This window comes from Struthio camelus, chromosome 5 (genome assembly GCF_040807025.1).
Source record: "Struthio camelus isolate bStrCam1 chromosome 5, bStrCam1.hap1, whole genome shotgun sequence".
Classification (NCBI taxonomy): domain Eukaryota; kingdom Metazoa; phylum Chordata; class Aves; order Struthioniformes; family Struthionidae; genus Struthio; species Struthio camelus.
The window spans coordinates 48,486,052-48,499,762 of NC_090946.1; the positions used below are offsets into that span (position 1 = coordinate 48,486,052).

Genomic DNA, 13,711 nt, shown 5'->3' on the forward strand with positions numbered 1-13,711 from the left:
AGTGATAAAATTTTAATGTTTGACACTTACATGTTTATCATTTTAGGGAAAATGCTTACAAACATTATTCAGTATTCTATTTTAAAAGATATTTTCCAGAATTGGAAAATTATTTAGCATTTGTTACTTCTTCACTCCATACCTGAAAAAGATATTCTAATTGATATTAAATATTTGTAAAGTCAAGCTTTTTATAAAAAACAGGAGAAGATACAGCTCTTGCCTGTAGAGTTCACAGTCTGGAAAATGTAAACTAGAAAAGCTTAGTTTAATTTAACAGGCAGACAATTTTCCTGTTGAAAAAATGTCATGTTGTTTTTCTGTGGAGATACGCTGTACATGCTGCATGAAGTGGAAATAAACTGCTGTGTATCCTGTAAAACTTACACAAAGATAAAGTATTAAACGAAAATGTTTTATTCTATGCAGGATTATTTATCTGGGTTAAAACTAGTATATGGAAAAAAAGGTCATGTGTGCAGTTTGTGACCCAAAACTAAAACATACACATAAGATCTTACCATTTTTTTATTAGTTTGTTTGCTATTAATGTCATCTTTTCATTTTACTTCTGCTGATAATATTGTAGTTTTCTGCTGAGCTATGAAAGGATTACATTTTAAAGATGTGACTAGAGGTCTGTGCAAGCTGTTTTGCTCTAATATGGCTTTTATCTTGTTTATTACTTGAAAATCAGCCGACTAGCAACTAGTACAGCTTTTCTTTAAGACCTCTATATCCTCAGGCAAAAGATGTTTCCTCTTGCCTGTAATTAGTTTTTACATCACTTCAGGAGTTCAGCTGAATGTTATCCACATCCTCCTGTACACATATCCAGGAATGGTTTTAAATTGTAAGTCTCTATATTATTTCATCTTAGGCACAGAAAATTGTAGGAGAGGGTTATTTCTTTGAATAAGGTGTATCTATTACATTAATGCATAATTAATAGAGCACAGAACATCCATTTAATACTGTTGCTGAGAAATAAACCCTGTATTTATTTTAAAATAGATGAAATAATCACAATATTAATTTTAATTTCCAAATTTGGAAAAATACTCTTTTCTTATCAGCAAGGCGATTTTAGGTTATTTTTTGTTTGTTGTTAAATATATTTTTAATTCCCTTTGAAATGTAATAGTTTGCATGCATGCCTGCTAGATATGGTGAAGGCATAGTGAAGTTCCCAAGATAATATTGTATCTGGTACTTTAGCCCTTCTGAATTTCCTTATGTGATAAGGAAAAAAGAAAATATGGCCAGGACTACTGTAAGGATGACTTTACTCTTTGTTAATGAAGGTGGAAATGAACTATTGTTACTAGATTGGAATGCTAGAGCTTGGCCAGGGTGGCAGCCTCACTTTCTGAAGTACTGTAATATCTGTTAGCTGGAGGTGTATCATTAAGGAGAGAAGATCTAACGGTCAGTGTTGGTGCTTGAAATAAAGTCTAGTTGTTGTTTCATATATCAGGCATATATATTCTTCCTGCTTTGTCTATGTGTAAAGAAAACTTCTTTTTCTGATATTCAGTATAAAATACAGCAAGATTGATTACTACCATCTAATTGTAGCTGTTCAGACGTTTTTCATTTTAAGACTCTCTTTTCAGTTATAGCTTTGTGATACTTTAATTTAGCTGCAATTTTCCATGCCAAGTATTTCATCCTGAAATGTTTTTCCTAAGGAAAATTTCACTAAAAAGAGAGTGCGGTTGTTTTTGCAAACAAGGCTGGAGGAGTGGGGCAAAAATGAAGAAGGTGGTTTTGATTGTGTTATAATGTATTAAACCAATTTAGTATCTTTAATTTTGTAGGCCATTTTATTGCCATCATTTAGAGAAACCTCCCTTATTTCTAAGGCTGTGAAGCTTGGATTGGCATTTTGCTGCGAATCGAATATGCTGAACGTATCTTTTACCTGGAATGCAATGTTCTTAGTGGTTCCTTCCTAGCAATTTGTATCTTTAGCAGTCCAAAAGCTCTGTTGTAATGCAAAAAACTGGAAGCAAGGTGCTTGACTCATCTGTTCTCTTGATTCTTTCCCTGCTAAGTTCCTAGGAGCAAAATGGAGAATGTAAAAACCTGAGTGAAGTGCAGAGGGGTTTTATTTGTTTGTTTAAACACTGTATCTCTGGAAACATTCTGCTTCAAGCAGACTGCTACTGTGTTAGGAGTGATTTGTTAGGGACAGGTGCACAGACTGCCTTCATTCTTTCTTTCCTTTAATGTCTACTGGTTTACCATTTATTACATTAAAGATTTATCACAATTAGAATACCCAACACAGAATTTTTATTAACAACCTCTTTAAGCGGTAGGATGGGTGAGTTTGTGGTGGACATCTCCTCTGGTAACTTGTTGCAAATTAATCACCTTTCTCAAACAAATTAATCACCTTTCTCAAACAGACTTTGGACAAATAGTTCCTATGGTGTGGCCGAACTCTGCAAAAAAGTGTTAGTAGTAATGACGATATGTTGTGTGTTGTCTTTTTTTTTTTTTTTAACTTGCTAACACGTGTCTGAAAGCACTATACTGCTTTGCTAAATTGAATGATACTACAGCAGGATGAGAATTTTCATGTCAGTCTAACTGACTCAGCTCAACTAGGGTCTTGTCACTTTCTGTAACTGAAATTGCCAAAAATTTACTAGCATAGATAAAGTGGGTTTTTTTTTTAAAGTCTAATTATGCAAGTTATTTTTCTCATTTCCAAATTGTTTGGGGTTCTATTCAGGAAGTACTGTGGGCAGAGGACACACACTAAAGGAGAGTTCATATTATTTGCTGTCAGGGTTTCCATTAGCATCTTTCCATACTCTCAGTGCACTTCCTTTTCAGTTTCCATAATAGTAATACTGCTGTCTTCTCCAGGAATCAATTCATACACAATTCCACTCTTTCACAGAGGAATCATTCTGTCTTCTTTGAATCCCTGCAACTACTTTCTTCCTTGCATTCCATGTTCAAAACTAGAGTTGACAGAGAGGTATGCTCCTTCTGGAAAAGCTATTTATGAACGTTTGACAAACTGAAACACAGAAAGTTACATCTGAATAGAAGGAAAAATGTTCTTATTGTGAGGGTGATTGAGCGCTGGAACAGGTTGCCCAGAGAGGTTGTGGAGTCTCCTTCCCCGGAGAATTTAACAGCTGTCTGGACAGGGTCCTGGGCAACCTGCTATATGTGGCCTTGCTTGAGCAGTGGGGTTGAACCAGACCTTTAATGGTCCCTTCCAGCCTCAACCATTTTGTGACTCTGTGAGTTTCAATGTCCTGGTCTAGCCATCTATCTAAATAGAGAAAGTATTTCTCCTTACTAACGTAAAATTCTATTACTTCCACATGGAATAGACATGAAAGCAATCTGCTGGGTTTGTGGATTTAAAAAAATGAAAAAAAGTTAAACAAAATAAAATTGCTGCTATTTCAGATAGAATGAAATGATTTTAAAATATTGATTGGCAGTTTCCAAACAGTATTTTGATTTTTATACTTATTTTTAGTGTATATTTTGTGTCTTTTGTTATTTTTAGTTGATTGCTGGTCTGCTGGTCAGCATACCTTGTTAAGTATACTACTGATTGCCTACAGAATGTTACCTATATATATATATGCATGCTAGAATGTTTAAATCCCATCTCTTGGCATATGTTGATGTTGTACTTTGGGAATGAATAAGAAACCATTAACGTGATTTAAGTGCATGGTTAAGAGGATAGTTTACTTCTTTATGGATTAAGTTCTGTCATTTCAAGCACTAGAAATATAAGCTACCTGGTCCACCTGTGCCATGCTAGTGGCCATTTTAGTACACCTTGGAAGATATACTTGGCTCTAATACATCAGGAATGCCAGATAATCTGGAGTTTCTGTTATTGTGATGAGAGCACCATTGGTTCACCTAATTAGCTGGAGCTTATGAATGCTTTGTGCATCAAAAGATTCTGCCTAATTTAATTTCCTATGGACCTGAAAGAAAGGCTTGTATTTGCTTACCTTTTAATCTCAACCAATGGGAAAGTTCCTTACAAAATATTAAAATTTATCCTTCTGACCTACAATCAAGGCTAAACCAGAAGAAAAAATATTTTTCATGTTGGGCCTGTATAGGACTAACAGAAATGTTAGTCTCTTAAAGCTATATTGGCTCATTTTTTTATCTATTAGAGGAGAGATGAAGAATTATTTGGCACAGTATTTTGCAGAAATAGGTAGGGAGATTGATATAATAACAGATATGTTCTTTAAAATTACTTTCTGGTTTGAGGATCCCCTGGAAATTTTTTAAATTGCAGAAAGATGGGCATAGTAGAGCAGCACTTACAGGAAAATATCTTACCTTGTTTAGATGGAAGATTGATTTGCTTCCAGGGACTGGAAACAAGGATAGGGATTTGGCCAATCAAAGTTTTGTATTTGAGAAGAGAGACTTCAAACACATTGTATCTGCAGAAACCTTTGATCAGATTCTGGCATTTGAAGATTGGAGGGGTGTTGTCTTTTCCTAACTGTGCTGACCATTTTCAGATCTCCTTCCCGCCTCATTTTCCTGTCTATGTTCCTTTCATTTTCTATTCTCTTTCTGTCATTCTGTCTTTCAGACCCAAAAGCACATAGGAAAAGATTTAGCATTAAAAGATGCATTTTAAGGAGCATATTTTTAAAATATTCTTTTAGCTAATCACAGAAAATTGATTTTAAATAGGGACTACAACAAAATATATCAGGAGAAGTATTTTTTACAGGAAGTATACTGTTGGAAACCTTTTTTCTTTTCTAGTATCATGCATCTACTGTAAAATGAAAGCTACTAACACAGGGGCATGTCAGTATTTTTAACTGAAGGAATATTATGGAGATCTAAGCTGCAGTATAAGTAACCATTATTTAAAAATGCAGTGAGCAGGAATGCTCTGTTTCAAGGATATCACTGAAGTTATGCATCTCGTTTTTGAAATCTGTTACAACGCAGATTTTTAAAGATATCCTTATGATATTTATTACCCTTTTAAAATATCCTTTTGAATTTTTGTGCTTCTACAATTACTTCTTTTTTTTTAATTCTCTGTCCCTTAGTTGAAAGATTTATGTAGCCTTCTCCCACCGTGTGATGCTGGGAGGGGAAGGTCTCACAAGTTAGTGCAGATCAATGCAATTAGTTGATGTTCCCCTAGAGCTACTGCACATACTGCTTTGCTCATGAACTATTGTTACTCATTCCAACGCTTTAGACATAATGTTGAATGCAGAGATTCCTGTAGTTGTGTTGAAGAAATAATATTGAAATTGTATCATAAATCTGCTAGCAGACTGAAGACATAGCATGACAATTCTATTTCAGAGCAGAAGAGATTCCCATTCTTATTTTCACATGGTTGTAGTAGAGAGACCATTGTTTATGCCTGGCATTCAACTTAGATAAATTACATTGGAGGCTGCTTGGCTCAAATCATAGAAGCAAAAATATGAATAAGGGATCTTTCTTGATAGCAGCATAACTGAAAATATTTATCAACAATTGTGATGCTTATAGTGAAGAACACCACTGTTTTAAACCAAACATTTAAATAATTTTGAAACTACAGACTGACATAATTAGTTACTATTGCATGTGGAAAAAATATTTTTATCACTTCAGAACTACTTTAAACTATTAGTGAAATCAATAATTTTAATATAATTTGGGTTTTTTGGCCTAGATTTTTTAAAACAATTTCTGAGAGCAGGTTGTGTGGGTAATGCGTTCCCTTTATGCTTGTTTCTCAACTTGACTAGTCAAATATCAGAATTATTGTCATTGTGGGTTTTTTTCCATCTTCCATGCAGCGAAAAGGTAACATGTAATAGCAAATCTTGATTTTTTTTTTTTAAGCTAATTTACAGCTAGTTCAAATGAGACAATGTTCTGTAAAAGACTGGGAACAAGAACAGGCAAGTTTGGCTCCTGGTAATATATTTGCTTCTAATGAGGTACTAAGTTTTCATCATATTAATGCAGGCCATCCAGAAAGTTGTTAGAACAATTTTAATTGACTGTACAGCAATGTGTAGATTGTCTTTGTTAAGTGGCAGTTTTAAATTTCAAGAGTTTTAGAAGTCCTTTTCTTCAGATTACAAAGATATTGTATTCAGGGAGCTGAATTTCAGACTACCGGTTTTATGGACTCAATCCTGTGCTAGATTAATTTGGATAGAATGATGTAACTAAGAGAGATTTTACTAAGATCTGAGGCATTTTAACATGTGATCCTGGTGATTTCCATTTCATTTTTTTATTTATTTTTCATTTTTGTTTAAACATTGTTCTTTGGTATACAAAGCTCTACATTGTGGATTAGCTTGATGACTTTCAACGTTATCTTCTGTGTTATCCTTGCATGAGTTGCAATAATTCGTTGGCAAGACTCTTTAATATGCTTGACTACTTCACTTGTGCCATTGCATGGGATTTTAAATTTAATAACGTGATTCTGATGTCTGGCATAGACTCTTGTGTTTTTCATTCCTTAACAACTCTTTGCTAACATAGGTCAGTGCTTGTGAAATCATGAAGAAAGATATTTTAAGCTACTGTTGCTAACAGGATACAGTATAGTTAAACTATTACACAAGTAATTAAGTACTGTAATTTTGAAAACTTCATCACATTCCAGTAGATAGAATATAGGCTTGTAGTGCAAATGCTCTTGTTGTTAGAGAATTTTTATTTATGTCTAAGAGCTTAACATACCATCTTCACAAAGAGATAATCACTTTTGATATTTCTAATACTAACATTTGTCAATAATTCAAACGATAACTTCAAAGAATTTCAGAGAAGTATGTGTTTTAGAGAAGAATATTATACTCAGGAGGAGTTTCTCTCTGTCAAACAAGTGGGTGCTCAGTAAACATATATCACTGTTAAAAGTAAACAAATACTACTATTGCACTTTCAGCCTGTGACTTGTATCCTTCTGTCCTTGCTTTCTCTATCCTTTTACCATTTTTTTTATATTTTGGTGTATTAATTAATTAATTTGGTGTGTAACACAACACTGAAGAATAGTAATAGCATACTCGGGAATAGATTGTCACTTAATAAAAATCAGATATTGGGGAGGGCCTGGAAAGTAAGGAGTTCCAGTTCGTGCTTACTTAAACATCAGGGAAAGGAGGAAGGCCACTCATCATGCTGAGCAAAGGTGATGTATACTGCCAGAGAGAAGAAACTGAAGCGGTGGAAATCTGGCTTTTTAAGAGCACCTGTTAAATAGCAAATTTGAACACTAGCTGTAATTTTAATAACAGTTTAATAACAACAGATCAAATTACTGTCTGTGCAGCCCTGACAGTATTTGAAAAAGAATAGCCTGTAGTTGCCATTTTTTTGGCTAGTGATAAACACATAGTGGGCATAATTTAATACACATTGCCCCTTTTTTCTGAGGACTCAGGTTAAACACATTAGAGCTTGCAAGCACTTGGCTGAGAAGTGTCCACTTAATAGAGAGGTCCTCCGAGAAATAATGCTAATCACTTTTTCCTCTGACAGTAGATTCTTTGATGATGCAATTCTGGCAGATATCCAAGCTATATATGTTATAAAATTTTAGAAATTTTGTAAATATGAAGATGATGCACTTACGTATATCCTACTTATCTTGAAACCTCTTTGTGTTTTGACTCAAGGTACAATTTTGTGCTATGGCCAAGCTGATATAATGGCAAACTGCTACCGTAAGGGGTGTTCCGTACCGCTTGGCTTTTTACAGTTGAAGGATGAGTAGGCTGAAGATGGCTGCTGTGATGGAAGTGTTCTTTCATGGTTGTTATTTCTGTATGTGAATCACTCTTGGCTGCTCTGTCAGTGACAAACACTGTGGCTGCATGATCACTCTGTTCAATACCAGAGAAGCAGCAGGAATGCATGGCTGGGGACAAGGAATGGAAGTAAGACTGCCCTTTTTTTACTCAGCTGTGTCAGCTTAGTTATAATTTCAAAGTCCAAACTCAGGAAATGGATGCAAGAAAAAACAAGGATGCCACAAGAACCAGTAGAGCAGAAGTTTCTCAGGACTTGCTGAATGACTGAAACTGCAAGACAGTCTTCCACAGCAGTACTGATTCGAGGCTTTGTACCTTTCTTACCCCTTCCTCTTTCTGCACCAGACCTTAATCATGCCATGTAACTATGGGCTGCTGGTGAACAATATAAAGATGTGGCTGTGATGGAAGATTGTTCTTACTGTTAGGCTCTCTCTTATGCTGTCTCCTCTCCCTTCAAGGATTATGCATGGTCTTTGCAGAACTGAGCATCACGTTAAAGTCTGGCTGGCATGAAGAGTGATCCCACTTGAAGTAAATGGAAGGCTTGAAATTATTTAAAGAATATTATAGATAGATACAATGCTTTAACAAAACTTAGAACAACAAAATCACTGCAAAAAATGACCACTTGCTGGTAGGATAGCATGTTTTAGGTAAATGCAGCTTGCTTCTCAGACCTAGGATTCAGTAATTATTTATGTTGAGGTCACTGGTATCATTCAGTATCTGATTCCCTGCATACTACAAAACTGATACAGTATTTTAATATTGAAAAAAATATAAAAATGAAATGTGTAACACGATAATATAACAGCTTGATGTAATTGTTGTTACCTAAGACTAAGTTCAGCTATTTTGAGGTGACAGAAACTTCTGAACTTACGTATTGAAAGCTGAAAACTGAAATTCCTGCTCCTTACAACAAAAAGAAGCCTTGGAGCAGGGCTCTCCCACTTTGAGTCCTGCTGGATTTGCTGCTGAGCTTTAGCTCTTTCCCTAATATTTATGCATTTCCTAGCAGCTGCAGACTTCTCCACTTCAACTGTGCTGTCAGAGTTCCTTCTGGATAAAAAGCCAACTTAGTGCTCAGAAGGAGTAAACCAACTTCTATAATGCTGCATAAAAGAATGCAAATATATCCACATCTGTATTAAGATGCTGTAATGTGATGGAGAGAAAAGGAAATAACTAAGATCAACAAATCCACCTGTAATAATACAATTACTCTATTGCCCTTTGGATTAAAATAAATTATATGCTACCTTATCTGACAAGTCTTACTTTTGCTTTAAATATGTTAACCAAATAAATAGAACCACTTTTCCTCCTTGCAAATCTTGATGCCAGGCTAGCTCCATAGATACATATGAGGACAAAATTTTCAGCCTTCTTGATTTTTTAAAATGTTTTCTTATGAAATAAAGAAGGGAGAGCTCGTTATACAGTGATAGTGCCAGAGTTACGCTGCCGATTGGCCTGAATAAAAAGGTAACGTATGTGCTTTTAAGGTTCCTTCGTCTAAATGTTCAGCAGCAAGTTAACTTTTGGCACAGAAGGGGCAATAGATTGCAGCATTGAAAAGTAAATCCTTTTTGAAACAGGTGGTTTAGTGAACATATTGTGACCTTATGTAAGAGCATTGACTGATATCCCCTGAGACAGGGGGATGACATGTGGAAGGATTATGATTCCAGCTATGAGTATTAGCAATATCATCCTTTCTATGTCAGATTTCACAAGGTAAAAGATTTGCATCAGAAAATATTGAGAGAAAATTGTGCTTCTGCAGGTTGGTTATTTGTCATATTAAATTTGCCATAATTAAGTTTGACAGGCTTCTTTTTATTTTTTTCCAGCAGACAATATTATTGCTGAAGATTAGTCAGATGCCCCTGCCTCACATGCTATGTCATGCAAGCTTTGAAACACTTAGCGCATAATTTAGATGAATCACTAATTTGGCAAGCATAATGGAAGGCACGCATACTATCCTTCACTTGTACAAACCGATTATGGAGCTTTGTTACGTCAGCTTCTATCTTCCAGAGGGAAAAGTCAGAGAATTTAGTTACACGGGCCGTGTAACTCTGGACAGAACCAGTAAGCGTTTTTACAATTGCTATCAAGTGAGGGAGAGGTCAGAGATGGAGCTGAGAGAACAGCCTCATGAAAACTTTGGAAATATTTTTTTCAAGCAAACTACCACGAAAGATATTCTCATTGAGCTGTTCAAACTAACTGCTGAAAAGGAAAAACTGTTATCCGGTCTTTTGAGATCTCATCATATTCTGGGCATGGGAAGTCAGGAGGGAAAGCTACAAGATGCTTCTGGAGGGTCAAAGCTTAAAGGCAACGATAACTCCAGTTTTATGCATCACCAGGAGTTCTTTCTGGATTCCACAGATAAAGACAATTTTAATCACAAGAAAATGAGTAAATACATGAGGAAAGAGAGCTTTGAGGAATTGACAGGGAGGAAAGGGAAAAGGAAGATATGTGAAGAACATCCCTCTGTGTTGAGTGAGAAAGACATACAGTTGGAAAATGAGATGTTTTCTACAGCATTTCCTACCAGGAACTTTCCCAGTTCCTCTTCTGCCTCCAGTTGGCTAAAAGTAAAAGATAAGGATGATTTACCAGTAGATATACGACCAGAAAGATGGATAAAAGAGGGGTATTTTCTCAAAAGCAATAAAACTTTGAAACTGGATGCTGACTTACCCAGTTCTGTGTCGAAAGATGACAATGACATGGTTGCAGCTGAACTCTTGGATAATGGAGAAAGTATTCCTAAAGTTAGGAAGGTTCAGCAGAGTGTCACTTTGGAAAACTTGTATCAGGACAGTCTGTCTAACAAAATTGAGTCCCTAAGTAAATCTTCAGCTGCTAAAAGCTCGAAAGCTAACAAGCATACCGAGCAGGTATGCAAGGAGAAACCAGAAATCAGAGCTGTTGCTGAAGTACAGGATTCGGGAGCTTGTTTTCAAAAAGTTGTAAAAACCCACACAGAGTCTTTACTTGATTTTCAAGGAGATAAAGAAGCTGTTTCTCCTGTTCTCACAACAGTACACAATGAGTGCATATCAAGAACTGATGTATTCTTTGTAGATGAAGCTGCTGGAGACTCTAAAAACTCTGTGCTGCCGGAAAAGGAGCGAGATGACTGTGTTTTGCAGTACAAAGGAGAGAGAGTGCCCATTACTGATGAGTCATGCAACCTTGTGGGAGCAGTCAATAAAGCCCTTCTGAAAGTTATACAGAGCGACAGTTTAGATGAAGCTGCAGAATGGAAGAGACTGCAACAAATTACAAGAGCAGACAGAAACCTGCCTGGCTCAGTATATGAGAAAAGAACCACCGTATCCCGGGGAAGCAGCAAGCATTTATTTTTGAACCTGCCTGTAAATGAATGTCCTGATATTTCTCAGACAAGTAATAATCTTAAACCGGAAGAGAAAAGGCTGCACTCACCCTCGTTAGTAGCAGTGAGTAATGTTTTTAGTAATTCATATCCACTGTCTAATACGCACAAACAAATGTCACCTATTCCTTCTCCTTTATCTTCAAGATTGCCTAGCCCGCAGCTGCATCATCGGATTCTCCCATTACCTACACAGAACAGTGAGGAAGAATCTATGTTCAGTGACTATTGCAGGGCGAGACACGGCGCTCTAAGCCTCTCTTTCAATGATTTGGAGCCACAGTTTTATCTGAAGTTTTCTGAACCTGGAGATTTGGGATTTGCCATCAGACAACCAGGCCTACAGCAGAATGCAACTGCAAGGCATTTTGAAAAGCGCACTGTACAAGAAAAATTAACGACTCAGACACAGCAGCATTTCCGTCCAGGTTAGTCCTATTTCATACATTTTTAAACTAACAGAACTGACCAAACATGAAAGTTTCATATGAATGCTTTCTAATACTAGCCTTTAATAATAAATAGTATGTTTGCAATGAAGATATTTTTTACTACTTAAAGATCGAGTGAAAAACTGTTCAATTTTTTAAACAAAAATCATAGCTTTGTAAGGTCTACTTTCAAATGCATTGCTTTATGTCAGCTTGTATTTGGTGTTGTTGTTACTGAATGACCTCTTAACCCAAGTTAAATAGGTATTCAGACAGGAAACATATGAAGTTTTAGTATTTCTTTCATCAGTTAACTACATATGATTTGTCAATTTACTAAGAAAGGTATGCTAATATATTAGCTAGTATAATACCCTAATTAGATAAATTTTTTTCTATACAAATGAAGAAATGTTTGCATGTTTATTTTCTTTTCTGTGTTCTTGTCTGTCAAAATGTTGTGAGAACTTTTATTATCTAAAGTATTCTTTGTGCTCTGACTTAACTGATAGAATTTTGTATGAGGAAGCTAATATACATAGCCTTGAGTATAGGACTGGTGTTTTGACAATTTAGCTACAAGAGGTTGATGTAAATTCTGTAATAACAAAACGCTTTATTTTAAAAGTATTGCATGCAAGAGTCATGTTATGCTGTATCTGAGTAATGTACATGGGTATATATATAGAAATTGTGAATATAAATATACATAAAGATATTGCATATCGCACAGTGACCTTTGTTAGCTAGGACTTCAACACGTACATTTCTTCTTTTTTTTCTGTGAAATGGAAAAGCTGGCAGACCTACAGAGGTTTAGGTGTGGCTTAGACTGATCTGTGTGTGTTATAGGGAGAGCTGGAAGTATCCTAGTGACATGGTTTCACTATAAAAGGGAACAAGATACTGATTTGCAACCTTAAAACTTTTCAAGGAAAATAGAATACTTTTCTCTAGTCTCAAAAGGGGAGCAAGGAAAAATAAGGAAAAAAATTTATTTCTTAGTATTTTTATCCAGACTTTGAGCTGCTTGTGTGAAACATCTTCCCCTCTACCCCAACACACAATTCAAGCTAGCGGCACGTTCTTGACCACTATAGAGCGTATTTGAGTCTCTTGACATATCTTTGGCTAGTCCAGCTAATTAAAATGGCACAAGATATCTTGGTCTCCGTCCCCCTACCCCGGGGTAGTCCACCGTTTTAGTTAGACAAACTGCCTCACAAAGGGGTCCAATGAGTGAGTGCCAGAGCTGGTGCAAGGTGAGTTATAGGGTGCTGCCGTCTGAAACAGGGAGGAAGACATGGGAGTGAGGAGAGCGGGGTTCCAGTAGGGGAGCTACGCAGGCACGTGGAACCGTAACCTTAGTGAAGGGTTGTAGAATACTGCCTATGAGATCTGGAGCTATGCCTGCTACTTCCAGAAGTTGCTCTGTAATTCTAGTTCCAGTCAAAATTAAATCAAACCTTAGAGTGCTGTGTGACAAGTTGACTAAGCTGATGTAAAAACTCACTGGCAACAAGAAAGACACGTGCTACGCTGTCATTCTTTCTTACTAGATTCCTGTGGTGCTGTGTTGTCCCATCCCTTTCATTACTTTTTGTACTAATCATCTCTTTTGGTGAGCTGGTTTAGCTCATTAAATCAGCAGAAAATTTCATCCCTCTATAAGACTAAGAGTAGGATGACCAATCTTTTTCTCTCCCTTTGTATTAGTATTTTTTATATTACCTTATCATTCCCTACATGTAGAACTGGACCTATTGTGCTGCCTTCTATTTAAAAAAAAGCCCCCCCCCCCCAAAAAAAATCTGTTGACTGAAAGTCCTAGCTATTAAGCAAGAACATGATTGTGGATATAATGAAGCACAAACACACAAGACCTTAATTCTTCTTTACAGCTATCTTGCAACATTACTACAGGTGGAAAATGTCAATGCAACTTTCTGAAAGATGCAATACTATTGTTTTGTTTCGTTCTCATGTATGACTGCATGCCAGCACTACTATTCGTGTGTCAGAAATGACGGTGACTCTAAGCA

General features: G+C 36.1%; 1 protein-coding gene across 3 annotated transcripts in view; it reads left to right on the top strand.

The window, feature by feature from the left end:
• FMN1 (formin 1) overlaps positions 1–13,711 on the top strand; it is a 195,357-nt gene that overhangs the window by 5,418 nt on the left and 176,228 nt on the right. For all 3 annotated transcript variants that reach the window (XM_009689950.2, XM_009689952.2, XM_009689953.2), the window contains one exon: positions 9,674–11,666. In XM_009689950.2, the coding sequence (XP_009688245.1) occupies positions 9,788–11,666 (1,879 nt within the window). In that variant the 5' untranslated portion in view covers positions 9,674–9,787. The remainder of the gene's footprint in view (positions 1–9,673; positions 11,667–13,711) is intronic.